This window comes from Talpa occidentalis, unplaced genomic scaffold, assembly GCF_014898055.3.
Source record: "Talpa occidentalis isolate TD23 unplaced genomic scaffold, MPIMG_talOcc4v2.1 talOcc4.10, whole genome shotgun sequence".
Classification (NCBI taxonomy): Eukaryota; Metazoa; Chordata; class Mammalia; order Eulipotyphla; family Talpidae; genus Talpa; species Talpa occidentalis.
In genome coordinates, this window is record NW_023600993.1 from 24,365,272 (window position 1) to 24,378,046 (window position 12,775).

Genomic DNA, 12,775 nt, shown 5'->3' on the forward strand with positions numbered 1-12,775 from the left:
TCCATGCCCCTGATCATCTTTAAGTCATCATCATCATCATATCATCATCAATGACATCTTCACTTCATTTTTGATCATCATCGTAAATTTTACAATTTCATAAGCTCACCAGGCAGTCTCCAATTTACTCATGACTTAAAAAAAAGCAAACCTGCTCCAGCAAACTGATATTTTAATAAGCAACTAAATTCTCCACTGTAATGGGTGCTACTCATGTCCCGCCCATGCCTGGGCCAGCAAACCTACCCCCTAGCTGCTGTGAGTCGTGGCAGCTAGTGTTTCACAGCTATCCCCTTCTCTAGAGAACTGCCTTTGGTGGAATTTCTATTCCTCCTAAAGAGGTTGTGAGGGAAATAAAAGGGGCCCTGTTGCAACCTCGGTAGAGGAGCTTCTAGGACAGCATCTATGGACAGTCTCTGCCAGAGGACAGGCCAGCGTCTCACAAGGAAATAAAAGGGAATTTCTTGGTAAGGGTGAAGGTGAATCAATCTGTCGGTGGGCCCAGTGCAGAGGAGACAAGCACCTTCTGGAAGAGGGAGGCAGCTGAGGTCACGAGTATGAAATGCCCGGGAGCCACACATTAGAGTTACCAGCTGCTTGCCTCAGGTCTTCGGATCCTATAGCCACGCGGACCGTGTCTGTGGAAGGACAGCTGCTGGCATCCAGAATCTGAGAAGTCTGTTGGCAAAGACTAACCTCTCACCTAGGTAACAGACAGTAGAAGTCACTGACTGCCTTGGTTATTTGGTGGAGCAGGGTCTAGAGTCCATACGATATCAGGAAGCAGGGGCAAGTCACGTACAAAGCCTTTTAGGTCCCTGAAGTGAAAGGACCTGACTACTCTCCTTGATCAGAGAGAGGAGATCAAAGGGAAAGACATTTATTAAGCACAGACCATATCTACCCCACAGGGTAACTCTGTGATAAACAGTCTCTCTCTTTTTTTTCCCCCCACAGGAGCAATTTAAAGCTTAGGAAAATCAAGAAAATTGTCATTTTCCCCTGTCTTCTGAGTCTTTCCATTGTCATTTAAATAAGAAAAATAACCAAGGCAAGCAAACAAAATAAAGCAAAATGAACCCCCACAGACACTCTGATCCTTGATCCCCGTCCAGTTCTACTCTGTCTCTTCCTTATTCCCTTCATGAATAGTGGAATTTCGAGAACGGGTCATCTGCCCTTGACTCTCTTCTCCTTCCAAGACCATCATGCCTGTACTCACTGCACCATGGCCCAGCTGCTGGCCACTTTCCATGTAGTCAGTGAAAACATATAGGGGCCAGGACCTCCTTATGCTGAGGATTAGTGCATACTTCACCCAGTGTTCATTTACTTGATTCCTGTAGCCTCTGAACTCAACAGGCACTTCTTCCACCTAGAAAAACACACTTCAAATTTTACCTTCTGTGACATCTTGTTTCCCAGCTTTCCCTTCTAACTGCATCATCTACTGTGTTTTTGTCTCCTTTGAAGCACCTGGTCTACTAGAGTTTCCTTTAGGGTGGCTCCTAACAGGCACCTTGGACCCTACCAAAGGAGGGATGCGCAATGAGGCATGAATGAGTGGCCAATCTGCCAGTACAAGGAGGAGCTGTTATCCAAATCCACTTGGATCCAACCCCCAAACTCTTGTCTGACCCATTCTCCCTAGACGATGTTTCTCCAGTTGGAAGCAATTTCTTGATCAATTTGACGATCATTAGAAAAACAATTGGGCAAAAATGGAATGAACTACCTGGTGAAGCTATTCTGTAACACACAGATATCTCCTAAGGACACAGATACTCACAATGTCGAATCTACAGAGTAATGAAAACTGTAGCAGTCTGTATACCCAGCCAAGTACAGAAACCAGAATTCCTGCCTAGCAGCTGCCTTGCAGTGAGAAAATAAACACCATTTCAGACACACAAAACCTGCATTTAGTTCTCATTCTACTGGGGCCAGTAAACAGTCCATTTGGCTGGTGGGTGTGGCTCCTGGGCTGGTGCAGCTTCAGCCTTCACCACAAATAAAGCCAGCTTATTAACCATCTCAGGGCGGGCACAGGTCTGCTTTGGAATGACACATTCAACAAATAGGAAACTTGGGCTTAGGTCTGATTTTCTCGGACAGGTAAAAGGATCAGAATTGGCAAACAACTCCTGCCTGCCACATAGCAGCAGCGGGAAGGAAGATCAGAGTGCTAGAAGATTGCAGAGATTGCTTCTTGTACTTGTCAGTCTATAACTTTTTGTTATTGGTATGCAACAAAACAAGTAAATATAGTGAGAGGAAGCTTTTAGAAGGTTTTGCAACAATTTCACAAAGTGATTTTAGGTCTCTTAATTCAACCAAAAAATTGTGTTTATAGATGCAATATCTTTGTTTGCTTTGGTATTGCTTATTCATCTTCATTGCATTTTACTAACAAATCAGTCCACCAATGACTAGAAAAGATAATTTTAATGGTCCACAAAGAGTTTGAGAAATAGTGAAATAGGCAACAACAACAACAATAATAATAAAACCTATTCATTAAAAGACACTCCAAGGGGAAAAAGAAAGCCACAGGATGGACGAAAACATTTGCAGCACATTAACTAAGGAAATTTTCTGTAAAAAAAAAGAAATCCTACATTATGTAAATAATATAATCAAATCTATTTTATGGAGGAAATGCTACTGCCCAATTAACATGCGGCAAATAATCAACCTCACAATCACCGCGGAAGTGAGTATTACAACTAGACATCACCGCAGACTAATTGCCAGATTAACAAAAATGTAAAAGTCTCCCAATCCTGAAGGTTGGTGCGGATGCTGAGTGAGAGCTCTCAGACACAGCTGGTGTGTGAACGGGTCCAAATCCTCCAGACGACTCTCCAGCAGCAACCACTAATGCTGCATACACACCCACCCGGTGGGCGGCAATGCCACTCCCAGGAACCAACAGAAAGTTGCTCCACATGGACCAGATGGCATGTGCGTGAACAAACGTGGTAGCACTGTTGGTGACAGTCACAAAATCAAAACAGCCAACTCTTCGCCAGCGCATGGGAGAAGTAAATGGTGGTGCATCCCCACCATGGATGGTCAACGATGGAGAACATAAAACACAGTGCAGGCAACCACAGGGATGAACCTCACAGACAAGACAGTGCCCTAGCTTCACCATGACCCTCGCCCCCATTGGATTCGTAGAAGCTTTCAGGGACAAAAAAAAAAAAAAAATTCAGTAACTCTGATGTTGGAGTTGTCCCTCTCTAAAAAGAGAATCTCAGCTTGGTAGCTTGTTGTTATGGGGGGCCCAAGAAGGAGGTCCCTGGAGCAGTCTTGGGATGAGAGGACCCTGTGAGGTCAGGGCACCATTCAGGACCATGTAGGGCTTATCCCTGGTCAGCTGGGGAGGCCAGGCCTGGCTGTGGCAGGAGATAGTGATGTCTGTGGCACAAAACTCCCCACAGAGGCAGGCTGCAGAATGTGGGACCCCTAGATGTGCTTTGATGACGGAATGGAAACAACTGGGGAGACCACATCAGGTTTAGAGGACTCCATACCCAGTATGAGTCCTTTTTGTTTCAACTAAATATTCAGCCCACAGGACTGCCACAGGCGACGGGCCAGGGGATAGAGATGCCTCACCCTCCAACCCCAGCCCTTGTGGTTTGCTCAGGGGTGAGGGGTGAGGGGACTGGACTGGCATGTTGGGTACAGAGCCACACATGGATTCTCCTGCCCCACACGCTCTTGTCACAAACCATAGCACAGCTCTCAGGGTCCCCACAAAGGTGGTGGTGCCCCATTGCAAGCATCATTTCCCTCAGGGAAGCACAAGGTTGGACTTCCTCTCCTGCATTCACAGCGGCCCTCCCGGCCCAAGTTACAAACCAGGGTTCAGTTTTACCCTAAGCATTGTTGCTTGGTTCCGCCACTGACATTCCATCTTCACAGGATTCCAGGAATATAAGCTAGACAAGGTCAACTCTAACCTCAAAGAAGAGAGGGTTTGTTAAACTTTTACTCCCAGCATGGAAGATGGAAGAGCCCAGTGCGTTTGAAATGCTGCCTGAAACCCAGGCAGTGGTGTCCTCAGCTGCAGAACAAGGGCCCTTTGTGGAGAAGGGCCCACCACATGCCGCCATGGGGAAGGGAGCCTCTGCTCCCAAAACATGGTGCATGGAGGTGGCGCAGCCCCAGGGGTGGCTTACCTTTCCCGCAGGCCTGCACCAGGCCGTACCACTCCCCACAGCTGTTACACAGCAAGGTGAAGGCAGTTTCACGGTGGCCCGTGACATGGCCGGGGGCACACATGTATAGCAGCTCGTCGCCCATCTCCAAACCCGTGCGTCCCTGCAGGATGGTGTGTGGGAATGAAGGCGGGTCTCCACACGGCTTCTCTGAGGAGAAGGAATCACAATCAGCTTTCCAAAGCTAGGCAGAACTTCTATCTTTAAAGATTTATTTATTTATGCATAAAAAACTGAGGTGCAGGCCAGAGGTGTGGGGAGTGAGAGGATTCACCAGAGACAGAGTGGGGAACAGAACAGGGAGACTGACTGAAATACACTGCTGAGGGGAGCAGCGGGCGAGTCCGGAGAGTTCTGGTGCGCCATGTAGGTTAGCTCCCTGGCCGGGGATGGATCTAGTGCTACAGTGGCTGCAGAGAGCTTCATAGTGCTGAGATTTAACCCCTTGAGCCTCCAGGGAGGTCCAAAGGCAGAACCTTTTAAGCCTGGGAGAAAATAAAGTTAAACATCTCTCCCCCTCCATGGGCACTGCCTGCCACCCTGATGGGGGTTACAGGGGCTGTTGCTCCTTCACCTTGACATCCTCCAGCCTGACTGCATGCCTGGCACAGGTGAGGCCCTTAAAAAATACTTGAGTGAAAAAACAAGCTACAACTTAGCACAAAGTACTACAATTTTGTATTTTAAAATCTCCAAGCAATATTACTCTCTAATGTCTCCTTGAAAGCCTAACAGTAGGCTCCTTCTATGCCTTAGTTACATGTGAATAGGTACTCTTTGTCAAAAGTTAAAATGTTTCAGACCAAGAAGACAGGGAGGTGCCTCTCCCCGCCTCCCCCAACTTCAATCTTGACATAATAACTGTTAAAAGTTTGGAATATACAAATAAACACAGCTATAGATATAGACTCACATACATCCACAGAGAAGTGTATGGTGTCTGCACAGAGGGAGGTAAAAACACAGAAAGAAAGACTTTGCTATGTATGTTTTAACATATGTATATTTTGGTTAGTATCTTATTTTGTTAGGATAACCTAGTAGTGGAATTGCTGTATCGAAGTGATTCAGTGATGCTTTTTTCCCAAAAAATGAAAAAAAAATTTAAATCAAAGTTCCTTTTCTATTTTTTATGTCGGAAAGGAAACTCTCTAGTCCTTATGCAGTAAAATTACCTAAGAAGCACAGGAAAGCAATTTATAAGGTATGCTGAGACAAGATGACAACAGAAACTACCACTTGCACTTGAAGTCACCCTGGCTGGCTGAGCAGCTTGGAGTTTTAGTAGCATTTTCTCCAAAAGAGTCATTGCTATCTGTGTTGTTTAACATGAGGGGTTTTGAATGAAAAAAGCCAAGGCTGTGCTTCAGAGTCAACACAAAATGCTGCATTTTAGTCAAACCACCTTGATAGTGTGGTCCAGGAGATCAAGGACTTATTTCACCTACACAGTGAGGAGGAACAGGTAGCCATTGGAAAGTTGCCACAAATCCAGGGGTACCACTGAGCAGAGAGGCATTGCTTGGTCTGAGAAGAATGGACCAAAGTAAAGTCAGGTTGGACTGAATTCCAACTGGTATCTCAGGGGCAAAAGTCCCCATCATTCTCTGCCATTCTCAGCTGCCTGCGACTGACCAACTTTTTTCCTCTAACTGGGATCTAGTGCCCAGAAACTAGGGGCTTTTCATCAAACACATTTACTATCAAAGGACCAAAAAGTACTTTCTATTTCACACAGCTCTATTGTGGAACCCAACACCAACTCCTTGGAGCAGCAAGGCGGCTGCTCTGAGAATAGATAAATGGGAACTTTAGGCTAAATTCATACCCTACGTGACTCATTGAGGTCTTCTCCCACAGAGCCAATTTCTAGAATGGCATGAGCTAGAATCTGGCTTTGGAAAACCTATGAGATGCTCCTGAGAGACTGGGTACACACACTGTATGTTTCTGGATTTCCCACAAATATTCAAGACAGGAAACACACTTGCTTCTTAGCTGGTATGATTTCAGAAGCTACAGGACCACAGTTTCATGTATTAGCACAGCCAAGGGTGTGCCAAAAACACCACTCGTATCCACATGCAACACGAATTAGCTCCTTTTGCTAAACTTCCCATCGTGACCCTCACCATAGGGAGCTATGGGAAACAGCTGGCTCTATACCTAACCAATCTTCTCTTCTCTAGGGAAACTTCTATGTGGGCAGCTTTCACTGTTATTTCTCAGCAATTCTGCATGTAGGAATTGTGGTTTGTGAACTTCTCAGACCTTAGAGCTGAATTTCAACAGTTTCAAAATAAAGACCAAATTCTATTATCTTCCCTTCCAAGGAAGGTTTGTATAAAAGTTTGTCTATTAAATAAATAAAATTAATAAACCATAACCTGTTTTCCCATTTAAAATGACACGTTTTCTTGCCAATCAGAACTTGTGATAGTATTTCCAGTTTAGAACTCCTGTGAAAGTTGATGCTTTTCTCTTGAGAAGTTGCAAGACTCCATCATGGCTTTTGAAATTCTAAAAAAGAGACTACAACCCCCATTATAATTTCATAAACCAAAGATGTATAAATGTTGACACAAATGCTTGACTTTTCCTCCTTCCTTTTCTTTTTTTTTTAAAGATTTATTTATTTATGTATACAAGAGCTGGGATGTAGGCCAGAGATGTGGAGGGTGAGAAGTTTTACCAGAGATGCAGTTGGGGGCAGAACAGGCAGACTGACTGAAATACCCTGCTGAGGGGAGCAGCGGCCCAGACAGGAGAGGTCTGCTGCACCATGTGGGTAGCCTCCCTGTCCAGGAATCAAACTTGTGCTGCAGTGGCTGCCCATAACTTCATAATGCTGCATCTTAACCCCTTGTGCCATCAGGGAGGCCCTCCTCCTCCCTCCACCTATCTAAGTTATATGACGTATCTGCCATGCCTACCTGCCCAGCTCCTCCCACCTTACTCTACCCCACACCCAACAAGGGTTGAGGTATCAGTGAGTTCTCAAATTGCATGCACATCAGAATCACCTGAAGGACTTGTAAACATACATATTCACATTTCTGTGTTTGTTTCTGACTTAGTAGAACCCTGGCTACTGTTTCTGGCTAGAGCCCTGGAAGTTTGCATTTGTAATAAGTTTCCAGGTTGTAGGGTAAATGATGATGCTCAGGCTTTTATGCTGCTGGCCTCTGTGGCTATGACCTGAGGCCTTGAATGCAAGAGGTGCTTGGGAGCATGGGCGCGGGGCACGCAGGCCTGACTGTGGACACCTGGAGTATGGTGTGGGCATGGTGTGGGCATGCGTAAGTGTGAATACCTGAGCCTGGAGACTGAGGCTATCAGGACGGTGTCACTCAGAGAGAAGGAGGAAGCTATGGCGGAACAGCTACCAGCGAGCAAGTGACTACAGTGAGGCAGGACTATGTGACAATGTGATGATGCCAGAGAGAGCCCAAAGAGAAAGAGTAAAGATTTGCCGGGGGTTGGGGAGCCTGCCAGCCTCCTGGACCGTGGTCACCCTGCCTTGCCAGCCTCAGGCTTGCCCCACAACTGGCGTAGAAAGCATTAAAGTCTGTGAAAAGCTACTGAGAACTCTAGGACTCGACCCATCTGCCTGGATCGATAGAAAACCTGCCCTGGGCTGCTGGCATGACACAGGTAAGGCGCCAACCTTGGAGAACTACTGCTCCAGGTAACAAGTTACCCTCAAATGAGGCAAAATGAACATCTAGTGATGGGAACCAGAACAAAGATTGCTTTTGACCCTGCTGGAGTGGGAAGGGCAGGGGACCTTTGGAAAAGAGATCCTGGAAACTTTCTGAGGTGATGGAAATGTTTCAGATCCTGATTGGGTGGTGATCACGCAGGAGGCTTCAGACATATGGTTTTTAATAAATTATAGCTTAAAAAAGCCTGAAATAAAGATGGGCAAAAAGATACACATATACGGATGTTCAATCAGGGTATTCTCTTTGATAATAGGAACTATTAAAATGTCTAACAACAGGAGAATGCTTAATTTATGGTACATTCATATGATGGATTATTATAATACGCATAAAAAATCATCCTCTGGCTCATATTCAGTGTCATGGGAAAATACATAGTGAGTGCAACCCTCAATTTGGTAAATTAAAAAAAATGCTTGTGAGGAAAAAGACCGATACTAAAGTAATGATCTCAGGGCAGACTGATGAGTGATTTAAATCTTCTTCAACTCTCTACTACAGTGTCCACATGTTTAAAATTGGAAAATATATTAAGGTGCAAAATGGAGCTAACTACACTTATCTCATAGGTTTGTTACTAGATTTAAGGAATCTGTGCCTTTAGTGTCTACTACAAGCCTGGAACTTACAGGGACATAAATAAAAATGAGTTTCAGTTCCCAAGTAAATAGCTGGAGACTTACATTCTTTTGAACTGTTCTTTTAGTAATGATAGTCATTGAGTGCCTAGTTCTCTTGAGTCGAGTCTAGACAAGCATGCAATGACTGGGCAGATATTGAATGCCATCTGTAGCCATGAAGAAGGGTAAAGCAAAATGGTGGGTAAGGAGAGCAGATCAGATATGGGCTCTTTCCTCCTACTGATATGGCAACAATGGTTAATGACAGACTTAGCTTAAGGTATGAAACCAGCAGAGTTTGGGAACACACAGGGTTCTGATGGATGCAAATTCTTGGAGTTGGTTTACGACCCATGAAAGCAGCAAATAATCAGTTTAACTTAAGATGGTGACAGAAAAGGATTTGCTGGAAGATTTCCCTGTCCCACCACAGGCAGGGGCTACATTTCTGGATCTGTCAGGTTCTTAAGATGTCAACAAGGGAATTCTGTCATGAGCAAGGTAAAGCACAGGTCCATTTGAAACCATTCTACCATTTACACACTCTCCCATTTTGTAAGTAGTTTCTGGGGAGAGGGGTAATATTTTCTTCTAAATTAAGCCTGGACTGATAATAGCTAGGATAATTCTATAATAGCTAGAATAATAGCTAGGATAATTCTTTTTTTTTTTTTAATAGAGGCATGTTTTATTTATTTATTTATTTGTTTGTTTGTTTATACATGCACTGGGTACAGTCAGAAGCTCGGGAGGGTGAGAGAATTCACCAGAGCGGGGAACAGAACAGGCAGAAAGACCGAAGTACACTGCTGAGGGGAGCAGCGGGCGGCAGGAGAGGTCTGCACGCCATGTGGGAGCCTCCTCCAGTGGCCGGGGAGCAGCCGGGGATCGAACCGGCGCCTCAGAGGCCGCGGGCAGCTTCGCAACCCAGCGCTCAACCGCTGCGCCACCAGGGGAGGCCCCTAGGATAATTCTTTTGCATATGAGAGACAATCCTGTTGGTAATTATAGTGGGACAGGCAACATAAACACAAGCTGTCCTGGGCAAACTGGAAGGCAGGTGACCTGATGTGAGATCATGCATCTCAGCTGAATGGTGGTGCCTGGGGAAATGAGCTCTTCAGGGCAAAAAGATCATCTTAAAACAAACAAACAAAAAAACCTGGGCCTCCCTGGTGGCACAGGGGGTTGAATGCAGTGCTGTGAAGCTGTCTGCAACCTCTGCAGCGCCTGGCCAATCCCTGCCGGCCTTGGAGCAACCCACATGGCAAGCAGACCTCCCCTGTCTCACCCGCTGCTCCCCTCAGCAATGTATTTCAGTCAGTCTGCCGTTCTGTTCCCCACTCTGTCTCTGGTGAATCCTCTCACCGTCCTGCATTTCCGGCCTGGACCCTGGTTCTTATAAAAATGAATAAAAAAATCTTTACAACAAAAACAAACAAAAAACTCACAAGACTCTACTATTAGGCTTTGAACTCTTTTCCCCTCCTGTTTATTATCTGTGACTTAGAACAAACTATTTAACCTTGCTGGACCTCAGTTTCCTCATCTATTAGGCAAGAACAACAGTAACTTCCTTCAGGGTTATTGTGAAGACTGAATGACTGAATACAGGCAACATAGTGGGGACTGTTGCACATATTAGTTATTATTCTCTTTCTGAAGCCAATAATCTGAAGCATCTGCCAAGTTCATAATTACAGCATCAGCTTCAGGGTCAGTTAAAGTGGTAGTGATGGATTCATTAGACTTGACTGAATCTTGGGACCTGCTGTTCAGGGCTGGGAAGACAGGAACGTGCTTAGGTGAGAGCTCCCATTTACCCCTCCTAGGAGCTGTGTGACTGAAGATAAGTCCCCAAATCTCTGTGTTCTTCAGTTTCCTCACCTGAATAAAGAGAACAATATCCTCCTTACAATATAGCTTTGAATAGCAAATAAGACAATTTATGGAGGAATGCTCTGGGAAAAAAACCCAATTTTTAAATTATGGAATATGAGTGTAAAGCTGCTCAATGATTTTTTTTTCCTGATTTTTCGTTTTAAGAAGGCATTGTTTATACAGGTAAAATATGTATAGCTTAATTATTTTTGGTTGAGGGACACAATTGCATAATCACTACAACCAGGAATAGAACAGCTTTTCTTTCTTTTTTCTTTCTTTTTTTTTTTAAGAGGCATGCATTTTCATTTATTTATTTGTTTGTTTGTTTGTTTATACATGCACTGGGTACAGTCAGAAGCGCGGGAGGGTGAGAGAATCCACCAGAGCCAGAGCGGGGAGCAGAGCAGGCAGAAGGACCGAGGTACACTGCTGAGGGGAGCAGCGGGCGGCAGGAGAGGTCTGCGCGCCATGTGGGACCCTCCTCCGGTGGCCGGGGAGCAGCCGGGGATCGAACCGGCGCTGCAGAGGCTGCGGGCAGCTTCACAACCCAGCGCTCAACCGCTGTGCCACTGGGGAGGCCCCAGAACAGCTTTTCTAAACTATCTCTTCCTGGCCTTTGGCCTTGGGTGTCCCCCAGCTAACCCACCCCTTTCAATCACTGCTGTTTCTGTCACTGGTGGTTTTGCCTTTTCTACAATTTCATTCAAATGGAATCATATTGTATATAAGCTTTTATGTTTGGCTTTTTCATTTAGCATAATGTTTGAGATTCACTGTTTTGCATGCATTACGATTTCATTCTCTTCATTGTTGAATCCAAGATGTAAATGCCAGTTTTTTGATCCATGGATCAACTGATGGACATTTGAACTGCTTCCAGTTTTTGGCTTTTGTGATAAAGTTGCAGCAGACATTTGTGTACATGGTTTTTTTGTGATCATATGTTTCTTTTGGGTCAGTGCATGGGTGTGGGATTTTAATCATATGGTACATGCATGTGAAGCTTTGCTCCTTGCTTTTGAAAGAAATGATGAGTTATTTATTGGAAATAGTGTGACATCAAGGTCAAGAAACCATTCTGGGGCCTCCCCGGTGGCGCAGCGGTTGAGCACTCGGTTGTGAAGCTGCCCACAGCTTCTGCAGCGCCGGTTCGATCCCCGGCTGCTCCCCGGCCACCGGAGGAGGGTCCCACATGGCGCGCAGACCTCTCCTGCCGCCCGCTGCTCCCCTCAGCAGTGTACTTCGGTCCTTCTGCCTGCTCTGCTCCCCGCTCTGGCTCTGGTGAATTCTCTCACCCACCCGCGCTTCTGACTGTACCCGGTGCTTGTATAAATAAATAAATAGATAGATAGATAGATAGATAGATAGATAGATAGATAGATAGATAGATAGATAAATAAATCTAAAAAAATATATATTAAAAAAAGAAAAAGAAACCATGCTATTATCAACTCTATTGTTAGAGCTTGTTTGTAGCTAAAGGCTAACAAGAGTCACAGTTCATACTTGCTGAGGTCTTTGTCTGTGCCAGGCACTAGGCTAAGTGATATTCTTGTCCTGTTCCCTCCTAACAACTTTCTGTCATGGAATTTGAATATCATTCCCAAGGCAGGGAAGTGGTAGAGCTGAGATTTGAACCCAAAGGTCCCGGGTACAGAGTACTTAGGTCTAACTATTGTCCCCCAGATATTTCTCCTCTGAGCCCACCAGGTTTTGCTCTAAATTTCTTGTCATAAATAGAGGGCTCAGAGCACTTTACACAGAAGACAAGTTTGGGGTTTCCTGATCTCCTACTGGACCGCACCATTGGCAGCCTGCACGATCTTCAGAAAATGTTCAAAAATGACAACCTTGTCAAAGCCCTGCAACAATTTGACATTTTCCCATAACATTTGGTCCAATTTTTGCATTTCTGCATACCTACTTCTTTTCCTGGCCTCTCCAGCCCACTCTTGGCCCACTGTTCCCCACCTGACCACCAGCGCCAACTAAGCATGCTATTCCTCAAACACACCAGGGTTTTTCCTGGTGCATAAAGTAAGTTAAAAAAACAACAAAAAAACAAAAATTGGATCATACTATATGTATTCTGAGACCTGTATAATATGTCTTGGAAGGTTTTCCGTGTCATAGTTCTCATTCCACTCATTCTAGATGCTCTTTCTTGCCTCCTCTCTCTCCCACACTTCTTTCCTCCCTCCTTTCTCTTGTGATCATGGTAAGACACTCCTCAGTACAGAGTGTCAAGTGGTGGCCCCCAAAAGAGCAGCCTTTCCAGTGCCCAGAGGAGCCCCCAGTAACAATCTGAGTTTAGAAG

General features: G+C 45.1%; 1 protein-coding gene across 1 annotated transcript in view; it reads right to left on the reverse strand.

Annotated features, from left to right (window-relative positions):
- The window catches only part of SUSD5 (sushi domain containing 5), a 40,323-nt gene that overhangs the window by 11,626 nt on the left and 15,922 nt on the right, over positions 1 to 12,775 (reverse strand). The window contains exon 4 of the mRNA XM_037501555.2: positions 4,191 to 4,379. Coding sequence (XP_037357452.1) covers positions 4,191 to 4,379 — 189 coding nt within the window. The remainder of the gene's footprint in view (positions 1 to 4,190; positions 4,380 to 12,775) is intronic.